At 34.1% G+C, this 21652-nt stretch overlaps 1 protein-coding gene across 37 annotated transcripts in view; it reads left to right on the forward strand.

Annotated features, from left to right (window-relative positions):
• RIMS2 (regulating synaptic membrane exocytosis 2) overlaps window positions 1–21652 on the forward strand; it is a 730833-nt gene that overhangs the window by 198218 nt on the left and 510963 nt on the right. For 28 of the 37 annotated variants that reach the window (XM_074387016.1, XM_074387028.1, XM_074387027.1 and 25 more), the window contains 2 exons: window positions 1978–2188; window positions 18166–18177. In XM_074387016.1, coding sequence (XP_074243117.1) covers window positions 1978–2188; window positions 18166–18177 — 223 coding nt within the window. The remainder of the gene's footprint in view (window positions 1–1977; window positions 2189–18165; window positions 18178–21652) is intronic. The other 9 variants (XM_074387001.1, XM_039464780.2, XM_074387025.1 and 6 more) reach the window with 1 other exon arrangement.

Here is a 21652-nt window from a genome sequence, read left to right on the forward strand (position 1 = left end):
CTTTCTGAGGTTGGGGAAGGATGAGCAGGAAATGTAAAACTATCTTTACCCTGTTCAGTGTACCTTTTACTTTTTTTGCCACACTCAGTTGCTATAATCTCCCACCTGGTTTCCTCAGGTTTTGTGAAGGTGTTTTCGCATGTGGAAAGTTGTTCAAATTGATGTTTCTGTTGAGGGACAAATGTTGGAAAGTCCTATTCCCTTAACTTGCTTATGTCAGTCTCCACTGATTTTTTTAAATAAAACCAGCATTTGGTTTCATTGATTTCTGTTCTAATTGCTTTTATTTATTTTCTGTTTTCTTTGGGTTTAACTTTCTATTTTCTTAAGTTTTTGAGACACATTTTATTTTTAATATAAGCATTTATTTCTTTGTCTAGGTCTCTCTTTCCATATGGTACTTCCAAGGAGTATCATACTCTTTCTGTTTCAAGAACTTCCTTTAAGTTCCTTTCAGTGATGGTCTACTGCCAATGAATTTCTTCAATATGTATTCATCTAAAAAATTTTTTATTTTTTAAACTTTATTTATTTTTATAATTTTTATTTTCTGAAGCCCAGTTTTACTGTGCATGAGATGCTGGGTTGACTTTTTTGTTTTGTTTTGTTTTTCCTCTTTCAGTACTTTTAGATATCACACCAAAGCTTTTCAGCTTGCATGGTTTCTCAAGTGTAATCTTCTGTAATTCTTACCATTGGGTCTCACTACACAATGTGTATTTTCTTTGGCCACTTTCAAAGTTTTTTCTTTATCTTTGGTTTTTAGCAGTTTCACTATGAAGGCAAAATAGGGTCATATCTTTGTATTTGGTATTTGATTTGACATTTGTACTTCAAGGGATTCTCTGAGGTTCTTGTGTTTAATTTGGTGTCTTTCATTAGTTTTGGAAAATTGTTGGTCATTATCCCTTCAAATATTTCCTCCATTTCTATTATTTTTCTGTGAACGATTATACATATAGTAGGTTGGGTTAACTCTGGGGGATGCACTTTTGTTTATATTCACCACTTATTTTTATTCTTTTTATTTAGTTTGGATAATTTTTATTGACTAATTTTTAAGGTTATTGATATTTTCCTCAGCTCTTTCAAGTCTACTCAGGAGCCCCCAAAATGAAGGAATTCTTCATTTTTAATAGCATGTTTTTCATTCTAGAATTTTCTTCCATTTAACTAGAGCATCTATCTAGTGTTTTTTTTTTTTTCTCTCTTTGGATTCTTCAGATCACTCTGATTGAGACTTTGTCTCAATGATTTGAAGTTCATAGGCCTTGGCTTCACTGTGTAAGTCAAATTAGCTTTCTATATTTCTGAAGTTAAATGGTAAAAAATTAATATTGAAACTATTTTAGTGCATATGATTGAAAATATACAGCAATTGGTAGATAGAAATTTAGAATTATAATTTCAAGAAATATTTCCATAAACATGTATTATATTGACTGGTTATTTAATATGTGTATTAGAAGGTGGAGGCCAGGCATGGTGGCTCATGCCTGTAATCTCAGCACTTGGGAGGGTGAAGCAGGCGAATCCCTTGAGGTCAGGAGTTTGAGACCAGCCTGGCCAACATGGCAAAACTCTGTCTCTATTAAAAATATAAAAATTAGCTGGCACAGTGGTGTGTACCTGTAGTGCCAGCTATTTGGGAGGCTGAGGTGGGAGAATCGCTTGAACTTGGGAGGCAGACAATGCAGTAGGCCAAGATTGTGCCGCTGTTGCACTTCAGCCTGGGCAACAGAGGAGTGAGACTTCATCTCAAAAAAAAGAACAAAAAACAAAACTCGAAACTAGTTGCAACACTTTTACAAATAATGTGCCATGAAAGGTGTTATTTTATCATCAGAAAATTAAAATTTCATTCTTTTTATTATCTGGTATACTCTTTGGTTATAAAACTGTGTCTATAAATTGTGATGATTTTTTCTTTAGAGACCATTAGTAAACCAATATTTTTCTTATCTGTTTTCTCTGCAGAAAACTGCATCAGCAGTTTGAAATGTATAAGGAGCAGGTAAAGAAGATGGGAGAAGAATCACAGCAACAGCAAGAACAGAAGGGTGATGCCCCAACCTGTGGAATCTGCCACAAAACAAAATTTGCTGATGGATGTGGCCATAACTGTTCATATTGCCAAACAAAGTTCTGTGCTCGTTGTGGAGGCCGAGTGTCATTACGCTCAAACAAGGTACAGAAATGAAAATTACAATTCTCTTTTACTTAAGCTTATTGTGAATAAAGATGACTGAAATTGATATTCAGAATAACCAAAGAATAAAACTATATTATCTTCATTTTAGATAAAATTGTGGTTTTAAATTTTGTCATGGCATTATAAAGGTCTTATTGTTTCATGCCAGTTAGCTTGCGATTTTGTTTTGAATAATAGCATCTTAGACTTTCAAAGATGAAGATAATTTTGGAATCAACCAGCCTCACTCCTTTATTTTATAGATACAGAAAATTCAGATCAGAAAAACTAAAGTTTGTTCTTAAAGCCACACAACTGATTAATATCAAAGTTTTGATACAGCTTTCTTCATACTTCACATACTTCTACAAACTTCATAGATCTCTTTTTTGGCTTATTTACTTTTCTTTTGCAAGAGGCCCTTTCTAGCTTTACGTTTCTGTTTCATAATTGTATAGCTGTATTCCTCTGCTTCACAATTGAAGCTACATTCCTTTGTTCTTGTTTTAACTTATGTAATGTAATAAACTAAACATTAGATGACAGAATTTAAAGAAGAAATATTAAGGAATTATTTTGTACTTACACTGGGTTTTTATAGTTTATCTATTCATGTTACAGAGTATGTTAATTTAACCCAAAGAATGCTTCGTTGTAATTAGCAAAAACAATATATAAAAATGTTTGTGGCCGGGTGCGGTGGCTCATGCCTGTAATCCCAGCACTTTGGGAGGCCGAGGCGGGTGGATCACGAAGTCAACAGATCGAGACCGTCCTGGTCAACATGGTGAAACCCCGTCTCTACTAAAAATACGAAAAATTAGCTGGGCATGGTGGCACGTGCCTGTAATCCCAGCTACTCAGGAGGCTGAGGCAGGAGAATTGCCTGAACCCAGGAGGCGGACGTTGCGGTGAGCCGAGATCGCGCCATTGCACTCCAGCCTGGGTAACAAGAGCGAAACTCCATCTCAAAAAAAGAAAAAAAAAATGTTTGTGACCAGGCGTGGTGGCTTACACCTGTAATCTTATAACTTTGGGAGGCTAAGGCAGGCAGATCACTTTAGCCCAGGAATTCTAGCCCAGCCTGGGCAACATGGTGAAACCCTTTCTTTATATGTATATATATTAAAAAAAGCCACAAAAATTAGCCAGGCATGGTGGTGAGCCCCTATAGTCCTAGCTTCTCAGGAGGGAGAGGTGGGAGGATGACCTTAGCCAGAGAGGTCAAGGCTGCAGTGAGCCATAATTGTGCCACTGCACGCCACTCTGAGTGACAGAGAGAAACTCTGTCTCAAAAAAGAAAAAGAAAAAAACTTTGGGTCCATCTCCATAGCTCACTCCTGTAATTCCCTCACTTTGGGAGCCAAGGAGGATGTATCATGAGGTCAGGAGTTTGAGACCAGCCTGGCCAATATGGTGAAACCCTGTCTCTACTAAAAAATACAAAAATTAGCCAGCGTGGTGGCATGTGCCTGTAGTTCCAGCTACTCAGGAGGCTGAAGCAGGAGAATCTCTTGGACCCAGGAGGCAGAGGTTGCAGTGAGCTGAGATCGTGCCACTGTACTCCAGCCTGTGCGGCAGAGTGAGACTCCATCTCAAACAAAATGTTTGTGTCAGTAAATTGTTTAGAGTTTGCATTTATCTACTTTCTTCACTGTTGGTAAGAATGTAAATTAGTAGAGCAGCTATGGAGAAGAGTATGGAGATTCCTCAAAAAACAAAACAAAACAAAACAAAACAAAACAAACCTAAGAATCTCAAAATAGAACCACCATATGATCTAGTAATTCCATTACCAGATATAGTACCAGAAAGAAAGGAAATGAACATACCAAAGAGATACCTGTACTCCCGTTTGTTGCAGCATATTAATAATAGGCAAGATATGGAATCACCCTAAGTGACCATCAACAGATGAAATGATTTTAAAATGTTGTGTATATACACAATGGAATATTATTCAACCCTAAAAAAGAATAAATATCTGTCATTTGCAGCCACATGGATGGAAATGGAGGTCATTAGGTTAAGTGAAATAAGCCAGGCATGGAAAGACAAATACCACGTTTTCACTCATATGTGGGAGCAAAAAAAAGAAAAGAAAAAAGAAAAAAAATGATCTCATGCAGGTAGTAAACAGAATGGTAATTACTGGAGGCTGGGAAGGGTAGGAGGAAAAGGGAATAAAGGGGTTGGTTAATGGGTACAAAAATATAGTTAGATAGAAAAAACAAGTTCAGTGCTCAGTTACAGCAAGGAGACTGTGGTTAACAATAATTCACTGTATATTTCAAAATAGCTGGGAGAAAAGATTTGGAATGTTCCCAACACAAAGAAATGGTCAATGTTTGCTGTGACAGATATCTCAATTATCCAGATTTAATCACTACATATTGTATGACCGTTAGCATTATCACATATATGACATTAATATGTACAACTATTAAATATTATGTATCCATAATTTTTTAAAATTTAAACATACCGAAAGATAAAAACTGTCAATCAGGAATTCCACAAGGAGCAAAAATATCTTTTTAAAAAATGAACACAAATTTTTAGCATGAAAAAATTGAAAGCATTCATCACCAGCAGACTTGCCCTTAAAGAAGTACTGAAGGAAATACTTAAGACGGACAAAATATAATACCAAATATGATTATAGATCTACAAAAAGAAATAAATACTGCCAGAAATAACTATGAGAATATAGATCTTTTCATAAATTATTTAATATTTGAAATTCTTTGGATATATACCCAGTAATGGGATTGCTGGGTCAAATGGGATTTCTATTTTTAGGTCATTGAGGAATCGCCACACTGTCTTCCACAATGGTTGAATTAATTTACATTCCCACCAACAGTGTAAAAGTGTTCCTATTTCTCCACATCCTCTCCAGCATCTGTTGTCTCCAGATTTTTTAATGATCGCCATTCTAACTGGTGTGAGATGGTATCTCAATGTGGTTTTGATTTGCATTTCTCTAATGACCAGTGATAATGAGCATTTTTTCATGTTTGTTGGCCTCCTGTATGTCTTCTTTTGTAAAGTATCTGTTCATATCCTTCACCCATTTTTGAATGGGCTTGTTTGTTTTTTTCTTGTAGATCTGTTTTAGTTCTTTGTAAATTCTGGATATCAGCCCCTTGTCAAATGGGTAGACTGCAAAAATTTTTTCCCATTCTGTTGGTGGCTGATTCACTCTACTGACTGTTTCTTTTGCCGTGCAGAAGCTGTGGAGTTTGATTAGGTCCCATTTGTCTATTTTGGCTTTTGTTGCCATTGCTTTAGGCGTTTTGGTCATGAAGTCCTTGCCTACGCCTATGTCCTGAATGGTTTTGCCTAGATTTTCTTCTAGGGTTTTTATGGTGTTAGGTCTGATGTTTAAGTCTTTAATCCATCTGGAGTTAATTTTGGTGTAAGGTGTCAGGAAGGGGTCCTGTTTCTGCTTTCTGCACATGCACGCGAATGTTCATTGCAGCACTGTTTACAATAGCAAAGACCTGGAACCAACCCAAATGCCCAACAATGATGGACTGGATAGGGAAAATGTGGTACCTATACACCATGGAATATTATGCAGCCATCAAAAACGATGAGTTCACGTCCTTTGTAGGGACATGGATGAACCTGGAAACCATCATTCTCAGCAAACTGACACAAGAGCAGAAAAATCAAACACCACATGTTCTCATTCATAGGCGGGTGTTGAACAATGAGAACACGTGGACACAGGGAGGGGAGCACTACACACTGGGATCCGTTGGGGGGAAATGGGGGCGGAATGGGGGGGTGGGGAGGTGGGAAGAGATAGCATGGGGAGAAATGACAGATAAAGGTGAGGGGACGGAAGGCAGGAAACCACACTGCCATGTGTGTACCTATGCAACAATCTTGCTTGTTCTTCACATGTACCCCAAAACCTAAAATGCAATTAAAAAAAAAATTCTTTGAAGATAAATGTTTTATACAAAAAGAATAATAATGTATTGTGGGGTTTATAAAATGAAGAAAAGTAAAATATGACACCTGAAACATAGAATCCAAAGAGGAGAAATAGAAGTACATTATTGTAAGTTTCTTATCAGTTGAAAGTTGACAACAATAATTTAAATATATATTCTACAAATCTTGAATAACTTAATAAAATAACAAAACAGTTGCAGCTATTGAGCCAACAAAGGAGAAAATGTGAATCATAAAATACTTGAGTAATCTCAAAAAAAAAGGCTAAGAAAGAAAAAACAAAGAACAGATAAGACAAAATCAAAAAGCAAGATGATGCAATCAAATGAAGCCATATCAATAATCACAGTAAATGTAAATTTTCTAAACATGCAATTAAAAGGAAGAGATTGTCAAGTTGGATATACAGCAAGATCCAACTCTATGCTGGCTATAAGAAAAGTACTTCAAATATAAGACACAAATAAATTTTAGGTAAAAGAATAGAAGAAGATATGTTAATGCCTAACTCAATAGAATGGGAATCACATATATGTGTGTGTGTGTGTGTGTATATATATATTCAAATATGTATATTTATTTATTTATGTATGTTCAAATATATATATATTTTTAAATATATATTTACATATATTCAATATATAAAAATAATTATATATATTTATGTATATAATATTTATTATATACATAATAAATATATACATAATAAATATATATGTATTATATATTATATGTAATAAATATATGTATATATATATACACATATACACAGAGACAGTGAGAGAGAGAGAGCACTTGGTCTATATATTTATTAGACCAAGGGAATTTCAGAGAAAAAATATTACCACCTGGTCTCTATGTTTATTAGACCAAGTGAATTTCAGAGCCACAAATATTGCCAAAAATAAAGATTATCACTTAATAATGATAAAAGCATCTGTTAAATTAGAAGGTATAACAATGTTAATATTTATGTCCTTAAAAACAGAGCCTAAAAATACATAAAACTAAAACTAATAGAATTGCAAGAAGAAATAGACAAATCCACATATTGTTATATACTTCAAAATTTCTCTGTTAACAATTTAAAAATTCTTTCATCTGTTAATGGTCACTTAGGGTGATTCTATATCTTGGCTATTGTGAACATGCTGCAGTAAACAGGGGAGTATATGTATCTTTTCAATATATTTATTTCCTTTCTTATGGATACATAACTGGTAGAGAAATTGCTGTATCATATGGTGGTTCTACTTTTGTTTTTTGTTTTTTTTTGAGGAATCTCCCTACTCTTCTCCATAGTGGCTCTACTAATTTACATTCCTATCAAGCGTGTATGAGTGTTCACATTTTTTTGCATCCTTGTCAACGTTTGTTATTTTCTTTTGCATAATTGTGATAATTGTGATTTTGATTAGAGTGAGATGATATCACATTGTGGCTTTAATATGCATGTGTCTGATGATTAGTAATGTTGATCATTTTTTTATATACCTGTTGAATATTTTGTTGTTTGTCTTCTTTTGAGAAATATCTATTTAGGTCCTTTGTCTGTTTTTACATTGTATTATTTTTATTTTGCTATTGACTTGTCTGAGTTTTTGTATATTCCAGTTATTAATCCCTTATTGGACAGATAATTTGTAAATATTTTCTTATGTTCTGTGGGCTATCTCTTCACTCTGTTGATTGTTTCCTTTGCTGGGCATGATCTTTTAGCTTGATGTAATTTCGTTTGTCAGTTTTTGCTTTTGTTGCCTGTTTTTGAGATCTTATTCAAGAAATACTTGCCCAGACCAATGCTTGATTTTTTAAATAGTAGTAGTGACATAGTTTCAGGTCTTAGATTAAAGTCTTTATTTTGATTTGATTTTTATTTACAGTGACAGGGTTCTAGTTTCATTTTGCATATGGATATTTAATTTTCTCAGAACCATTTATTAAAGAGACAGTCCTTTACCCAGTGGATATACTTGGAGCCTTTGTTAAAAATGACATAGCTGCAGTTGCATTGATGTATTTCTGAATTCTCTGTTCTTTCCCCTGGGTCTATGTATCTTTTTATACTAGTACCATGCTGTTTTGGTTACTCTAGCTTTACAGTATATTTTGAGGTCAAGTGATGTGATGCCTTCAGCTATTTTTTTTTTTTGTGTCTTGTGGCTAAGACTTGCTTTGCCTATCTAGCATCTTTTTGGTTCCATGAGAATTTTAGTTTGTTTTTTTTTTTTTTTCTGTTTTGTGAAGAATGTCATTTGGTTTTTGTTTTGTTTGTTTGAGACAAGATCTCAGTTTGTCACCCAGGCTGGAGTGTATTGGAGTAGTCATGGCTCATTTCAGCCTCAATCCTCTGAGCATAAATGATCCTCTTGCCTCAGCTTTTTGAGTAGCTGGAACTATAGTGTGCACCACCATACCTCGCTAATTTTTGTATTCATAGTAGAGGCAGGATTTTGCCATATTGGCTAGGCTGGTCTTGAACTCCTGACCTCAAGTGATCCACCTGTTTAGACTCCCCAAATGCTGGAGTTACAGATGTAAGCCACCACACCTGGCTTGCCATTGGTATTTTTTTTTTTAAATTTGTTCCTTCTTTTCTTTTTTTTTTTTAAATTGTACTTCAGGTTCTGGGTACATGTACAGAACATGCAAGATTGTTGCATAGGTACATACATGGCAATGTGGTTTGCTGCCTCCATCCCCTTGTCACCTATATCTGGCATTTCTACCCATGTTATCCCTCCCCAACCTCCTCCCTCCCCCACTGTCCTTCTCCTATTCCCCTCCAACAGACCCCAGAGTGTGATGCTCCCCTCCCTGTGTCCATGTGTTCTCATTGTTCAACACCCACCTATGAGTGAGAACATGCAGTGTTTGATTTTCTATTCTCGTGTCAGTTTGCTGAGAATGATGGTTTCCAGATTCATCCATGTCCCTACAAATAACGTGCACTCATTGTTTTGTATGGCTGCATAATATTCTACAGTGTATATGTGCCACATTTTCCTTGTCCAGTCTGTCATCGATGGGCATTTGGGTTGGTTCCAGGTCTTTGCTATTGTAAACAGTGCCACAGTGAACATACATGTACATGTGTCTTTATAGTAGAATGATTTAAAATCCTTTGGATGGCTGGATCAAATGGAATTTCTATTTCTAGATCCTTCAGGAATCACCACACTGTCTTCCACAATGGTTGAACTAATTTGCACTCCCACCAACAGTATAAAAGTGTTCCTGTTTCTCCACGTCCTCTCCAGCATCTGTTGTCTCCAGATTTTTTGATGATGGCTATTCTAACTGGCATGAGATGGTATCTCAATGTGGTTTTGATTTGCATTTCTCTAATGACCAGTGATGATGAGCATTTTTTTCATATGTTTGTTGGCCCCATATATGTCTTCTTTTGAAAAGTGTCTGTTCACATCCTTCGCCCACTTTTGAATGTTTTTTTTTTTTCCCTTGTAAATCTGTTTTAGTTCTTCTGTGCCCTTTGTCAGATGGGTAGATAGCAAAAATTGTTTCCCATTCTATTGGTTGCCGGTTCACTCTAATGATTGTTATTTCTGTTGTACAGAAACTCTGGATCCCATTTGTCTGTTAATTAGATCCCATTTGTTTATTTTGGCTCATTGGCATTTTAATAGATACTGCATTGAATCTGTAGATCACTTTTGTTAGTTTTGACATTTTAACAGTAGTAATTCTTTCAATTCATGAAATTAGGATACTTTTCCTTTTATTTTTGGCATTCAATTTATTTAATCAGTGAAATAAACCCCTCAGGGTTTGTTTGTTTCAAAACCTTTCTCCTTCATGTTTGAAGGATTGCTGTGTTGAGTACAGAGTTCTCTACTGCAAATTTTTTCCACCAGCACTTTGAATATGTCACCTCACTTCCTCTTGGCCTATACAGTTTCTGCTGCTATGTCTGCTGCAAGATGTATTGGTTTCTTTATATGTTATTTGCTTCTTTTCTCTTGCTACTTTTAAGATCCTTTCTTTGTTCTTGATATTTGACCGTTTGATTATTATATGTCTTGGAGTAGTCATATTTGAGTTGAATCTGCTTGGTATTCTTTAACCTTCTTGTACCTGGATATCTATCTTTCTCTAGGTTTGGAAAGTTTTTTTTATTATTTTTTCAAATACAGTTTTTACCCAATCTCTTTGTCAGCCTCCTCTGTACAGCCAATAACTCATATATTTGTCCCTTTTAGCCTATTTTTCTAGAACGTGTAAGTATACTTCATGTCTTTCATTTTTCTTTTTTATCCTTTGTGCATTTTCAAATAGTCTGTCTTTGAGTTACTGATTCTTCTGCTTGATCAATTCCATACTGAGACATACTAATGCATTTTAAATTAATCATTGATGTTTCCAGCTCCAGGATTTGTTTGGTTGTGTGTTTCATGAGTCCAGTTTCCATGCTGCTGTTTTTTTCTGAGAAATATCTGAATTCCTTCTCTGTGATTTCTTGAAGTTTATTGAGCATCCCCAAAATAGTTATTTTGAATTCCTTGCTTAAGTATTTACATATCTCTATCACTCCAGGTTGATTACTGGGAACTTATTTAGTATATTTGGTGAGGTCATATTTTCCTGAATATTCTTGATGCTTGTGTATGTTTGTTGATGCCTAGGCATTGACAAATTAAGCATTTGTTCCAGTCTTTGTAGTCTGACCTTGTTTGTTTTTATCAGCACTTGTGGAATTCTGCCTGGTGTTAGTGTTCCACTCTAAGCATATATTCTTTCTTCTGGCTGTGCTCTCTAGGATTAAGAGTGGTGTAGACAGAGCTGTTCTTTTCATTCTCTTCAATGCATCTGTTCCTGTTATTATGGTAAAACTAGATATTGTGATCTCTCACATGATGTTTGTTTGAGGTTTGTTGAGTTGTTTGGGTCTTTATAGTTTTCAAAGGGCCTGGAGGACTTTTGATAATGATTTTTCAAATATTTTTACTGTTTCTTCCTTTCTCTAGACAGCTTCAAGAACTCCTATTCCCTATATATTAGGCAGCTTGAAGTTGTCCTACAGCTCACTTATGTTCTTTCCTATAATCTTAATTTAATTTTTTTCTCTAAGTTTTATTTTGTATTCTTTATATTGTTATGCATTCAAGTTTACTGGTTTTTTCTTCTGCAATGTCAAATCTGCTTTTTATAGAATTCAGTGTATTTTTTAATAATCCCAGACATTGTAGTTTTTATGACTAGAATTTCAATTTGAGACTTAACAAGATATATTCTATGCTCTATGTAACTTTTAAAACATATAGAATACAATTATGATTACTGTTTTGATATCCTCTTTTGCTAATTCTAACCCACCTTGAGTCTGGGTTAGTTTTGATTAGTTTTGATTTGATTACTCTCATTATGGTATATGGGTTTTTTTGTTTTTTTTTTTTGTTTTTTTGGCACTTCTTTCATGTGTGGTATCTTAGGTTGGTTGACAGATGTTGTATATTTTACATTGTTGGATGTTGGCTGTTTTTGTGTTTCTATAACAGTTCTTGAACTTTCAGATATAGTTAATTTGTTAGGTGTATTTGGAGCAATGCTCAGTTTAGCACTAATTATTCTCCTCTATGGAGGAAAGACTGCGTCTTTAACCAATATCCCATATCCCATGAATTATGAGTTTTTCCAGTCTTGCTGGTAGGAACAACTATTATTCTTTTTAATCCTTTTAGATGTTCTTCTTTTTTACCTTATTCCCTTGAGTATTTTTCTCACATGCATGTTCAGCGATCATTAGTGAACTGAAGACCTGAAGAAACCCACTGGAATTCTCTTGAGTTCTGTCTCTGTGCAGCTTTCTATATCAACTCCAAGTCTCTTTATATGTTGAGGGTTAGCCTGATGAGGATGGTTTATGGAAGAAGGATGGAGCCAGAGGCAATGCTCCCAACTTGTCTCATATTCTCCTTAAAGCTAAGGATTTGTAAAGATAATAACATATAATCTAGATTTTAGCTCAAGCAAGACATCCCTGGATTCATTTCATTAGCTTTTCTCATTTTTATTTAAGCAAGAAGACTTGTCATGTATAAATTTTGTCTATATTCTAAATAAAAAGACAATTTATTTTTTTTTCTAATTTGATTATCATGCTTAGTTGCCTTATGTAGAAGGCTTTTGTTCTCAACAGATACTAAAGGTATTTTTTTGATTTATCATAGCCCAAAAGGATTAATCTTAGTGAAAGTTGGTCTTACTAAGCTTATGAAATAGAATAATGAGAACACAAATATTACATAGCTTACAATTTAATTACAAAGCTATTTAAAAATTCTCTTAGTAATCTTTTAAGAGAACACAATCACATAACCTTTAGTTTTAATTTTGAGGCTCTTTCATGTGGAGCCGTCCTTAACATTTAATTAATTGTCTTGAGGTACATTTAGGATATAGAGAATAAATGAAGGGTAGGACATATGGAAGTACCAACACAATAAGATTTTATGAAATATTGGCTCTGTTTATTTCCTTTTAAGAAACGCTTTTAATAAATAAAAGCCATATATTTAGTCAAGTGAAAAAGTAATGACTTTATAAAGAAACAATTATTTTGTAATATTGCATGGTGATATTAGAAAGACATTAATTTACAGTGAGGATTGTTTTAAGCATCAAAGTGTGGCAACTTTAACTTTTTTTTTCCTTTTTGTAAGAAAAATAGATTACTACCTGCTTAATCACTAATTTTGAAAATAATAAATAACATATTTTTCATAATTATACTGTTTAACTTAAAATGTAACCTGAATTTTTCACTTTATAAATAGATTTGAAGCATAATGACATGTTTATAATGGTTATAAAGGAAAGCAATTAAAAAAATTAATTTTAGTTTTAGAATGTGATTCTTAAGCAAGTTCTTTGAAATATATTGGTATAAGTTGCAATTTGGGGGTTGTTTCTCTTCAGCAATCTCTGGGTGAGTTTACGAGTTCTTTATATTCTGAAATATATTACAGTAGTCTTGAAAGTAAGATCACTAATGTGGAAGGAATGCTTTTTGGGAATAAGTGGTGTCAATAATTTCAAGGGCAAAGATTTTATTGCATATTCTTTAAACTGATCTACCTGAGAACACTTTCTGTTTTGTGAATCTTTCTTTTTCAACTCACTTTTACAATTGTTCTATTTTTCAAAAGAAAGGTTCATTCCTCAACCTTACCTATTCTGAATCTATTTTTATATAGTACATTGGCTTTTGGTGTAGAAGTCTCTGGAGCCCCACACAAAGTGACAATTTCAGAATACATTGTCCTTGGGGAGAGTTCAGAAGCAAAACAATGAGAGGGTTTGTAAGAAATATAGAAGGGGATAACACCTTATTTGATTCAGCCAACAGACTTTTGGGGAGATTCTGTTGCCTCATCTGTTGTTTTTAGAATTATAATTTGGATGTGAGATTGCCATTTGTGAATCACTCTAATAGCTATTTTAATTTAAAAATGAAGTTGGACTCTTTTTGATAGAAAGCCAGATTTGATGGTTTGACACTGTAGAGTGGTTTGCCAAATGAGTTGTATAGTAGACATTTTCCATATATATTCCACATATAAGCTAAATATGCAGTTCCAAGATCTGATGAAAATATATCAGGCAGGTGAGGTGGCTCAAGCCTGTAATCACAGCACTTTCGGAGGCCAAGGTGGGGTGGATCACTTGAGCGGGAGTTTGAGATCAGCCTGGGCAACATGGTGAAACCTCATCTCTGCCAAAAATACAAAAAATTAGCCAGGCATGGTGGTGAGTGCCTGTGGTCCCAGCTACTTGGAAGGCAGGAGTGGGAGGATCTCTTGAGCCTGGGAGGTGGAGGTTGGAGTAAGCCAAGATCTGCCACTGCACTCCAGCCTTGACAACAAAGCCAGACCCCATCTGAAATATATATACATATATATGTATATATATTTATTTCACTTTTAAAATGTACATGTACAATACATAACATATCTGAAGATGCATCCTAACCATTTAAACTTTATTTTATTTTAATTTTCAATTTTTGTTTTGTAGAGATGTGGTCTTACTCTGTCACTCAGGTTAGAATGCAGTGACACAATCACAACTCACTGGAGCCTTGAACTCCTGGGCTCAAGGGATCCTCCTGCTTGAGCCTCCTGAGTAGCTGGGACTACAGGTGCATGCCACCTTACCCATTTAATTTTTAATTTTTTTTTTTTTGTAGAGATAGGGTCTTACCAACTTGCCTAGGATAGTCTCAAACCCCTGGGCTCAAACAATCCTCCTGCCTTGGCCTCCCAAAGTGCTGGGATTACAGGCATGAGCCACCATGCCTGGGTCAAAACGTAAACGTTAATTTAAAAATGTGTGAGAAGTGTATGGTTTTAGAGATTTATTTTAGATTAGAGAAAAAAATACTTGTAGCTCTCTGGATATATGGCAAAGGCAAGTATACTTGGTTATTGGTATATCTACATTTGAAAGCTGCTTCTGATGTCCACTTACTGCTAATCTCTTGGTGTCAAGGATACTGCTTAGCACATGATGTGCTCGTCAGTAGTTAAGCTTCTTATCAGTAGATAAGGTGAGTGCCAAGTTAAATAGATTTCCTTTGGTATATATAAGGAAGATTAATAATAGCATCTACAATGAATTCTAATCATAATAGGAGACTATACAACAGTTTAAGATATGAAAAATTCATGATATCACCACAACTGCAGGATGGTAAAACAGACTGTAGATACAGGAACACAAAGGAAATGGAATGCAGGGAAGACATGTAAGATGGGCTAGACATTGGTCATTAATTTCCTTATCCCTTTAAAATGGAATACCCAGTTAAAACCTTATCCAGTTTCTTTTCAAGGATTCCTAACATAAAACTTTAATTTCAATCATAAGCAAGAAGTAAATGAACAATGAAAAAATGTTTTTTGAAGTTAAAATAAAAGTGTAGTAATAATACTTATTTTAAGTTAAAATTCATTAAATAGGACATTGGATTTTTTTCTTTTTTCTTTTTCTTTTCTTTCTTTTTTTTTTTTTGATGGAGTATCACTCTGTTGCTCAGGCTGGAGTGCAGTGGTATGATCTTGGCTCATTGCAACTTCCACCTCATGGTTTCAAGCGATTCTTTTGCCTCAGGCTCCTGAGTAGTTGGGATTATAGCTACCAACCACCATGCTCAGCTAATTTTTTAATTTTTAGTAGAAACAAGGTTTTGCCACATTGGCAGCTAGTCTCAAACTTCTAATCTCAGGTGATCTGCCCACCTCAGCCTCCCAAAGTGCTGGGTTTACAGGCATGAGCCACCACGCCCGGCCAAATGTCTTCTGTTTTTAAGTCCTTTGCGGTCCAAGTAACTATATTAGAATATTGCTGAATCTCACTTAGTCCAAACAGACTTTCTATGTATTTCCTATTGCTAGAAGAAGCCCCAGATCTATACTTCCTATAGTTTTCAGCGTTTTAATTGGCCCTACTATCTACTTTGTCATTTAAACCAGAAAGGTAGGGATCATTTCAAGTTTCTTTCCTTTGCCAAATTTTTTTTGATTTTTTCATTTCCTCTCTATCTATGTAAACTACTGATGCTGTCTTTTTTAGGTTCTTATCTTCTCTCACCTAGACTAAGGCCAGTCTTCTAATTGATCTCTCTGCTTCAGTTTTGGCCTGTGAATCACATCCTTCACACATCTCCTTTATGATTCTTACTTTGGGTCTCTCATGTGAATTAACCACTCATGTTTTTGTGCCAAACTGGATTCTTTAGACCTTCAGTCTAGTACTCTTAAAAATTTATTATTACTAATTGATTAGATCTGTTTAATTCATCTCAACTACTGTAGATTTCTGTGTTTTTGGCACATAATAAGTCAGTGAATTAATGGAGGAAAGAAGTCTAGTGTACTTACCATGGGCATGTTATTCTGGGATAAGTATTGCATTTTATTCCAACTCTTTGTTGTAGCTCAGCACTGTGATAATGTTTTCTGGAAGATGGCAATCCAAACTTGTGGATGAATTAAGAAGATAAATTATACAAACAGAATTTAATTATCGTTATTCTAGGGAAAAAGTAGATAATCCCTCAGAGAGAATATTGTAGTGGTGTGTAAGAGAGATATTTTTGAATTGATTAGAGAAGGTAGTCAAGAAGAGAGAGGCAAGCAATGGTGGTTTAACTACACAGAATATAGAGCACTGATATAGATGGAGGAATCTATAGTAAGAGAAAGATTGAATACCGCTATCTAGAGAAGGATTCTAAGGGGAAACTAACATTAGTTTCCTAGGAGACTGGGGAGCTAATCATGGAAAGTTATACACAGAATAGTTATTGACAGATGATTTTGCCATATATAATCTGAAATGGTGCCATGACAATCAAGAGGAAATATCAGAGGGGGGATAATAATGATAGATTCAATGATATAAGTGATAATGAGAAGGTAAATGTGGGAGTAAAACTTAAATTGATCTTGTGGAGAGGTAAGGTGACTGGTTATTAGAAGTGGTAAGATAGTAAGGATGGCCATAAGGATGGTTGATTATGAGGAAAAAGTAGTTAGTATAAAATTATTTTAGAAAATAAAATAGGATAAAATGTTAATACCTATTTTAAAGAAATTTTAACATGATTATATTATTAAATTTTTAAGGAATATTTCTGGGCCTACTTCAAGTTGCCATTGGAATTCCCAGGTCTAGTAATTATGACCTAAATAATTAACTGATCATTGAAATTTTAGAGAAAAGAGATACAAAATCAACAAAGACACTGACATTATATAGAAGCAGCACTATCAAATGGCCATAGTGCAAGATCTGAAGTGAATCAAGATGTTTTTTTATTTTTAATTTTATTTTATTTTAAGTTTCAGGATACATATACAGGATGTGCAGGTTTGTTACATAGTAAACGTGTGCCATAGTGGTTTGCTGCACCTATCAGCCCATCATCTAGGTATTAAGCCCAGCATGCATTAGCTATTTTTCCTGATGTGTTACATCCCTTCCCCTTCCCCTGCCCCCCACCTACAGGCCTCAGTGTGTGTTCCCCTCCCTATGTCCACGTGTTCTCATTGTTCCGTTCTGAAAGATATGGGATTTTAAGATGGGACTGAGGGACTGAGTGATTTTCTTTCCTCTGAGTCACAGATGTTGTACTGTCACCCATATTTCAAAGAGACAGTGATATTTCAAAACACATGATTTTGGTTTTTAATTCTTGTAAGTTCTTGTAATATATCAGCCATTATTATTGCCTTATTACTTTTACTGTTATCATTATTTTATGTTAAAGAAAAGAAACAATTGAGTTTACTTTGTAGTTTATTTAAATGTCCTTTTGACCAAAATATGTATTTTCTCATTTTGTTTTCCACTCTTAACATATTGGGAAACAGTGACCCCAAATTACCAATGGTAATCAATAATATTTTATCTTTAATGACTTTAAAAAGTTTTGCTTTTTAGTTATATAAAATTTAAAAGACCTCTAAATAATTGAGACAGAGATAAACTTCAGAAGCAATATGTATAATTTATTTAAAATTACATTTTATCCACTTTTGATAGTATACAATAAGATGGATAAACATTGATACTGTTTTTTTTTTTGTCTTTGTATATAAAAGCTTTTTTCTTAAACATTTCTCAGTTTTTGAGTTCAGTGTTTAGCTGATTTTGTTTGTAGAAAGAGTGTTTTTTTTTTCCTGATGTTTGGATATTTGCTTTTATGGAAATTATTTTGTTTATATATCTTAATATAGTCTATTATATAGCATGCTTTTGCTTGAATTGAATAAAATGTATGGAAAAAAATTCCCCCCTAAAATTTTTTGTTTAAAATCTAAAATTTTAGATTTCAGTCAAATGTAATTTTCAGACATTTTCAGAATTTTAATTTCACTTATAAAAAACTTTTAAAACTCTTGTTTTAAGAATGGAATTAATTATTTCTTTTTTGTTTTGTCTTTTCTGTCTTTTCTAACTTGCTTTCGTGGAATTCACTCCAGGAGGACAAAGTGGTTAGAGTTCTTTTTTCTGTCTAATATTAGTTTTTCCTTACTGTTGTTATTGCCAGTTTTAATTTTATAGCTATAGTTAATTTATATACTTCTCAGTGTTTTGTTATAGGTATGATGCATGATAATTGCTAAGCATTATGGCATATTTGAGCATGCTATCTGCTTTTACTGAAAAACTTACATTAAATTATTTATACTTTATATATTATAGATGAAAAATTGATAATTTGATTTTTAAAGAGGCTTGCCTTTTTAGAATTTAGCAGTTTTCTCAAGGAGACCTCATAGCATTCCTCATTGTGATAAAATTTCTGTAATCTTCTGTTATGCTAAAGTCATCATTTTACTGATAAAGTTTTAAAATCTTATCTTTCTGACTTAGTATAAAGATTTAACTGTTGTAAAAATGAAGTAATAACACTGAATATGAATATTCTGAAGTATGTATTTGACAGTTGATTTAAGTATTTAATGTATTTTATTTTTCTTATATGTTTAGAATTTGGTAAAACGTCTATCTTATTATCTTCATGTTAAATATTGGATGTGTTTATACTTTAAAAATACTCAGGTGGATAGAACTAAACTACAGACTAGGTTTTAATCATCTGCTAGTGTGTGCCCTTAGTGGTTTGATTTGAATTTGGGTCTGCCTTGGAGACTGATGACTTTCTGCAAATATAGATAAAAATTCTTTTATCTGATTCTTTAGATGAGTCAGATTTAAACTTGAGGACTTTTCAAGATTTCCGATTTCAGACTGGCATAAAACTCAAAGAGAGTATCATTCAGCTGATAGTTTCTAAATAGTGCCTTTTTCTTTCTTTCTTTCTTTTCTTTTTTTTAACCAGTTGGAGCCTTTTTTTTCTCCTCCAAGTCTTTAGTTACTCAGTTGGGAATGATGTAGATGGTGACGAATGTTAAATATGAGTTTAGAATAAAATTTCTGAGTAGAAGAAATGTTACTGCTAGTTCTTTTTCTTACCTTTAAAAAAATAACTATAGGAATTCTACCAAACTTTGGGTGCAGTTTTGAAGATATATGGGTGAATTTATGTAGACATCTCCCAGACTGTGTGTCATCCTTGATCTGGGACAGGTTCCCTAGAGAACCTATAAGCTATCTACCAGCCCATCTGATTTTCTGACTCACAAGTAGCATAATTCAGGCAATTTATAACCTTTAGAATCTCTGGTGCTACTTTTGTGTCCAGAGTTAATACAGGATGCATAATGGTCTAATTATTGTTTGTGGTTTCTGTGGTGAATTCTGACACCTGTCTCAGAAATGAGACACTTAATGATGATAACTCAGCTTTAGAAATGACTTTTATGCATTGATAAGGTTTCAAGATTTAACAGTCTATATTTTAAACTAAAGATTGACTACAAGATAAAATGATAATTTTGTGTAGATTTGGAACATTGCAAATAAAATTCAACAGGCCTTTTTATAACACTTTTTGTACATCACTGTTCAATAGAACGTTCATCAATGATGAAAATGTTTTATATCTTCACTATCCAATTCAGTAAATTCTAGTCATATATAGCTATTGAACACTTGAAAAGTGGCTAGTTGACTAAGAAATGGAATTTTAATTCTTTAATTTTAATTAATTTTAATTAAAATAACCACATGTGGCTAATGGTTAAAGTAACCCTAAGTATAGATAGCAAATTCTATGAGTTTTCAACTTCTAAGGCAATATACAAGCCCTTGAACTCATACTAGCAATATGGTGTATATTCTAGCAGTGGATATGAAAGCCATACAGACTCTAAAAGTATACTTGCTAGTGCTAAATCATATCTAATGCCAAGGATAATAATGGGCAAGGGACATCTTCCCAAGGTAGAATCAAATGATATGAAAGGTAGTCATCAAGTGAAAATATCTAGATAGCTCAATCAGGGGCAGCCAAATAGGCTAACCAATGAAACTAAGCTATTGTTCATATAGGGATTGCTGTGTTCTATGGACGGTTGTCACTGTTTATTTATTATTCTTCATATTTCTGAGTGAGAGTTCTTATTACAGTTCCCCTGTTTTTTTTTTTTTTTTCCTCAATCATTGTGTAATTGGGAACAGGTATAATGTGTCTTCTAGTGTATAGGTGAGTGGTTCACAATGATGCACACTGGGCCATGATGAGAAGATTTGTTTTTCCTCAGAGATCCTGGATTTGGAATCAGATGTTATGATTAGATGAAACTTTGGGATTACCTCTTTTAGGGAGAAGGTGAATGTATTACATGTAAAATAAGTGTATGGAATGTTGAGTAGTTGAAAAAGGAGACTGTTGTCAACTCTGCCCAATGGCTCAACAGACTTTTTTTTTTTTTTTTTTTGGTGGCGGGAGTCTCACTTGCTTTGTTGCCCTGGCTGGAGTGCTGTGGTGTGATCTCAGCTCACTGCAGCGTCCACCTCCTGTATTCAAGTGATTCTCCTGTCTCAGCCTCCTGAATAGCTGGGATTACAGGCGTCTGCCACCACCCCCCCGGGTACTTTTTTTAAAAAAAATATTTTTAGAAGAGACAAGTTTCACCATGTTGGCCTGGCTGATCTCAAATGCCTTGGCCTCTCAAAGTGCTGGGATTACAGGCGTGAGCCACCACACCCCTCCTCCAACAGATTTTTTTAACTTCCTTCTCTCTTGCAATCTCCACTAGATAGACTGGAAAAATATAAAACATTCTTAGCTTTTCTTGTAACTGGGAATAGCTGTGACACACAGTTCTAGCAAATGAGTTTTAATAAAGTATTTGAGAGCTGCTGGGAGATCATGATTTAAAAAAAAGATGTAGCTGGCACAACCTTTTAGTGCAAAAGTGATGCTTTAACTTGACCAGCCATTCGTGATAATGAAGGAAAGGCCAAGAGCACTGGAGTCATTAGTCATGACATTGTTGAGCCAGTGAGTTAATGTCATCAGGCATTTCCCCAATGTGAGAAAAATATTGCCTTCCCAAATTTGTTTCTGTCACCAGTAGTCAATATTTTTTTGCCTCTTATACCCCAAAACGCTCCTAATGGAAACACTAGTAAGATATACAGTGCAGCAGGGAAACCATACAAACATCTAGAGTTGATTTTCTGTAGAAATGCAGAAGTACAATAAGGGAAGTGCATGTGATCATTGCCCAGTACTCATCTATGTATTTTTGCCTCTGTAAATGTTTTAAGAAGTAGGATAATTTAACACATTTTCTCATTTATTGCATATAAATAACCCCAGGTTGTTAGTAGTAAATTATTATGAATATGTTGGTCTTCGAGATTAAATTTTTCCTCAGTTATAAATTTACTCTATTTTACGTAGGATCGAAACAGAGGATTGAAAAATTTTAAATGTAATTTTATGTTTCCTAGACCTTTTGGGATTCATAGAACAAATAAGTAAACTTACGCTCTATTGTAAATTATTGTTTCACAGGCCAGAATATATATCTAACTGTTCATCTATTAATAAAT

Source organism: Saimiri boliviensis, chromosome 15 (assembly GCF_048565385.1).
Source record: "Saimiri boliviensis isolate mSaiBol1 chromosome 15, mSaiBol1.pri, whole genome shotgun sequence".
NCBI lineage: Eukaryota > Metazoa > Chordata > Mammalia > Primates > Cebidae > Saimiri > Saimiri boliviensis.